The sequence below is a fragment of the Mustelus asterias genome, unplaced genomic scaffold (genome assembly GCF_964213995.1).
Source record: "Mustelus asterias unplaced genomic scaffold, sMusAst1.hap1.1 HAP1_SCAFFOLD_3937, whole genome shotgun sequence".
NCBI classification, from domain to species: Eukaryota; Metazoa; Chordata; class Chondrichthyes; order Carcharhiniformes; family Triakidae; genus Mustelus; species Mustelus asterias.
Genome location: NW_027593882.1, coordinates 5001 through 10000, shown reverse-complemented (window position 1 = coordinate 10000; position 5000 = coordinate 5001). Strand labels below are relative to the sequence as shown.

Genomic DNA, 5000 nt, shown 5'->3' with positions numbered 1-5000 from the left:
GTTGACCAATGTTTCGGACTGCGGGGGAAAAAGCAAAGCTGAGTTGGCCCATCGGGGAGCTCCCTACGCCACACTAGGAAAGTCCCAGGCTTCATCTGGGGCCTGTTGGCATTTTCCAAGCCTGAACTCAGTTCAGGGCGCGTGCCCCTCACGAGTAGGCCTCGCTTGACTGAGTCAGCCTCAAGGAACCCCCAGGGATAGTCCAGAGTCGCTGGGAACCGGGGGCAAATTTACCATCACTGAATCCCCTCCCCCAGCACGATCAACATCCCGGGGGTTCCCATTGAGCAGAAACTGAACTGGGACCCAGCCATGTCAATACTGTGGCTCCCAGAGCAGGACAGAGGCTGGGAATCCTGCAGAGAGTAACTCCCCTCCTGACTCCCACTTCCCCAAAGCCTGTCCCACCATCGACAAGGACACAAGTCCGGAGTGTGATGGGATTCTCTCCACTCGCCTGGATGGATACGGCTCCCGGCAACACTCGAGAAAGCTCGACACCCTCCAGGACAAAGCAGCCCCCTCCCCCCCGCTCGATCGACACGCTAACCACAAACATTCACTCCCTCCACCACCCACGCACAGCGGCAGCCGTGTGAACCGTCTACAAGATGCACCGCAGCGACTCGCCAAGGCTCCTTCAACAGCACCTCCCAAACCCACCACCTCTACCATCTAGAAGGACAAGGGCAGCAGACACATGGGGAACACCCACCGCCTGCAAGTTCCCCCCTCCGAGCCCCTCACACCATCCCCGACTTGGAAACATATCGGCCGTTCCTTCACTGTGGCTGGGGTCGGAATCCCGGAACTCCCTCCCTAACAGCGCCGTGGGTGTACCTACACCACACACGGGGACTGACTGATGTCCAATAACAATCCCAGAACTCCCTCCCTAACAGCGCCGTGGGTGTACCTACACCACACACGGGGACTGACTGATGTCCAATAACAATCCCGGAACTCCCTCCCTAACAGCGCCGTGGGTGTACCTACACCACACACGGGGACTGACTGATGTCCAATAACAATCCTGGAACTCCCTCCCTAACAGCACCGTGGGTGTACCTACACCACACACGGGGACTGACTGATGTCTAATAACAATCCTGGAACTCCCTCCCTAACAGCACCATGGGTGTACCTACACCACACACGGGGACTGACTGATGTCCAATAACAATCCTGGAACTCACTCTCTAACAGCACCGTGGGTGTACCTACACCACACACGGGGACTGACTGATGTTCAATAACAATCCTGGAACTCCCTCCCTAACAGCGCCGTGGGTGTACCTACACCACACACGGGGACTGACTGATGTCCAATAACAATCCCGGAACTCCCTCCCTAACAGCGCCGTGGGTGTACCTACACCACACACGGGGACTGACTGATGTCCAATAACAATCCTGGAACTCCATCCCTAACAGCACCGTGGGTGTACCTACACCACACACGGGGACTGACTGATGTCCAATAACAATCCTGGAACTCCCTCCCTAACAGCGCCGTGGGTGTACCTACACCACACACGGGGACTGACTGATGTTCAATAACAATCCCGGAACTCCCTCCCTAACAGCGCCGTGGGTGTACCTACACCACACACGGGGACTGACTGATGTCCAATAACAATCCTGGAACTCCATCCCTAACAGCACCGTGGGTGTACCTACACCACACACGGGGACTGACTGATGTCCAATAACAATCCCAGAACTCCCTCCCTAACAGCGCCGTGGGTGTACCTACACCACACACGGGGACTGACTGATGTCCAATAACAATCCCGGAACTCCCTCCCTAACAGCGCCGTGGGTGTACCTACACCACACACGGGGACTGACTGATGTCCAATAACAATCCCGGAACTCCCTCCCTAACAGCGCCGTGGGTGTACCTACACCACACACGGGGACTGACTGATGTTCAATAACAATCCCGGAACTCCCTCCCTAACAGCGCCGTGGGTGTACCTACACCACACACGGGGACTGACTGATGTCCAATAACAATCCCGGAACTCCCTCCCTAACAGCGCCGTGGGTGTACCTACACCACACACGGGGACTGACTGATGTCCAATAACAATCCTGGAACTCCCTCCCTAACAGCACCGTGGGTGTACCTACCCCACACACGGGGACTGACTGATGTCCAATAACAATCCTGGAACTCCCTCCCTAACAGCACCGTGAGTGTACCTACACCACACACGGGGACTGACTGATGTCCAATAACAATCCCGGAACTCCCTCCCTAACAGCACCGTGGGTGTACCTACACCACACACGGGGACTGACTGATGTCCAATAACAATCCTGGAACTCCCTCCCTAACAGCGCTGTGGGAGTACCTACACCACACATGGGGACTGACTGATGTCCAATAGCAATCCTGCAACTCCCTCCCTAACAGCGCCGTGGGTGTACCTACACTGACACGGGGGCAATAGTGGGTTCAAGATGCTGGCTCACCCACCCCCCTTCTTAACGGAGGGTAGTTACGGATGAAGGATAAATGAGGGACCCGGCCAGAATCGCCCTCATCCCGTGAATGAGGAGAGAATTGTGCTCAGTACCTGGGGTAGATTTGTGACCATATTCGGGGGACTGTCAGTCGTTGGGGGTAGATTTGTGACCATATTCGGGGGACTGTCAGTCGTTGGGGGTAGATTTGTGACCATATTTGCGGGACTGTCAGTCGTTGGAGTAGATTTGTGACCATATTCGGGGGACTGTCAGTCGTTGGGGGTAGATTTGTGACCATATTCGGGGGACTGTCAGTCGTTGGGGGTAGATTTGTGACCATATTTGCGGGACTGTCAGTCGTTGGGGGCAGATTTGTGACCATATTCGGGGGACTGTCAGTCGTTGGGGTAGATTTGTGACCATATTCGGGGGACTGTCAGTCGTTGGGGGTAGATTTGTGACCATATTCGGGGGACTGTCAGTCGTTGGGGTTGATTTGTGACCATATTAGGGGGTCTGTCAGTCGTTGGGGGTAGATTTGTGACCATATTCGGGGGACTGTCAGTCGTTGGGGGTAGATTTGTGACCATATTCGGGGGAATTGTCAGTCGTTGGGAGTAGATTTGTGACCATATTCGGGGGACTGTCGGTCGTTGGGAGTAGATTTGTGACCATATTCGGGGGACTGTCAGTCATTGGGGTAGATTTGTGACCATATTCGGGGGACTGTCAGTCGTTGGGGTAGATTTGTGACCATATTCGGGGGACTGTCAGTCGTTGGGGGTAGATTTGTGACCATATTCGGGGGACTGTCAGTCATTGGGGGTAGATTTGTGACCATATTCGGGGGACTGTCAGTCATTGGGGGTAGATTTGTGACCATATTCGGGGGACTGTCAGTCGTTGGGGGTAGATTTGTGACCATATTTGCGGGACTGCCAGTCGTTGGGGGTAGATTTGTGACCATATTCGGGGGACTGTCAGTCGTTGGGGTAGATTTGTGACCATACTCCGGGGACTGTCAGTCATTGGGGGTAGATTTGTGACCATATTCGGGGGACTGTCAGTCGTTGGGGTAGATTTGTGACCATACTCCGGGGACTGTCAGTCATTGGGGGTAGATTTGTGACCATATTCGGGGGACTGTCAGTCGTTGGGGGTAGATTTGTGACCATATTTGCGGGACTGTCAGTCGTTGGGGGTAGATTTGTGACTATATTCGGGGGACTGTCAGTCGTTGGGCGTAGATTTGTGACCATATTCGGGGGACTGTCAGTCGTTGGGGGTAGATTTGTGACCATATTCGGGGGACTGTCAGTCGTTCCGACCGACACGGGGACTGCCGCGGGTTCAAGATCTCGGCTCACCCACACCTTCTCAAGGGGCATTCAGGGACGGGTGGTAAATGCTGATACACCCGCATTGTGTGATTGGAATTGGATTCACAGAGAGCGCATTGAGGGGTGAATGAGTGTTGGTGAGGGTGTGGTGTTCCGGCACCCCACGTCGCACATCCTCCCCAACCCCCACCCTCCCCAACGCTTGTCCAAACCTTGATATAGTTGGCATTGATATAGTCAGAAAATGATGGACTGTCTTCTGCGGTTTGGAGGACAACTCGAGTGTCATCAACTGTGAGGGAGAGAGAGAGCGAGGGAGGGAGAGAGAGACAGAGAGAGAGAGAGAGAGAGAGAGAGGGAGAGACAGAGAGAGACAGAGAGAGAGTGAGAGAGAGACAGAGAGAGGGAGACAGAGAGAGAGAGACAGACAGAGAGAGAGGGAGAGACAGAGAGAGAGAGACAGAAAGAGAGAGAGACAGAGAGAGAGAGACAGAGAGAGACAGAGAGAGAGAGAGAGAGAGAGAGAGAGTGAGAGAGAGACAGAGAGAGAGAGACAGAGAGGGAGAGAGACAGAGAGAGACAGAGAGGGAGAGAGAGAGAGACAGAGAGAGAAAGAGACAGAGAGACGGAGAGAGAGAGAGACAGAGAGAGACAGAGAGAGAGACAGAGAGAGGGAGAGAGAAGGAGAGAGAGAGAGACAGAGAGAGAAAGAGACAGAGAGACGGAGAGAGAGAGAGAGACAGAGAGAGACAGAGAGAGACAGAGAGAGACAGAGAGAGACAGAGAGAGAGAGAGAGACAGAGAGAGAGAGTGACAGAGAGAGGGAGACAGAGAGAGACAGAGCGAGACAGAGAGAGAGACAGAGAGAGAGTGAGAGAGAGACAGAGAGAGAGGGAGAGAGCAGTGTTAATAAACCACACTGTCAGGGTTAACCCTCGCATCGCGTTCCAGTCGCAATAACCTCCTCCAGCCCCTACAACCCCTCCCTATCTCTGTAACCTCCTCCAGCCCCTACACCCCTCCCTATGTCTGTAACCTCCTCCAGCCCCTACACCCCTCCCTATCTCTGTAACCTCCTCCAGCCCCTACACCCCTCCCTATCTCTGTAACCTCCTCCAGCCCCTACACCCCTCCCTATCTCTGTAACCTCCTCCAGCCCCCTACACCCCCTCCCTATCTCTGTAA

The 5000-nt window shown here is 54.4% G+C and overlaps 1 protein-coding gene across 1 annotated transcript in view; it reads right to left on the bottom strand.

Annotated features, from left to right (window-relative positions):
* Positions 1-5000, bottom strand: part of LOC144490867 (tyrosine-protein phosphatase non-receptor type 6-like) — a gene marked incomplete at both ends in the record, with an annotated part of 22219 nt that overhangs the window by 15230 nt on the left and 1989 nt on the right. Inside the window, 2 exons of the mRNA XM_078208558.1 lie at positions 1-18; positions 4028-4107. The exon at positions 1-18 is cut by the window's left edge and continues 141 nt beyond it. Coding sequence (XP_078064684.1) covers positions 1-18; positions 4028-4107 — 98 coding nt within the window. The remainder of the gene's footprint in view (positions 19-4027; positions 4108-5000) is intronic.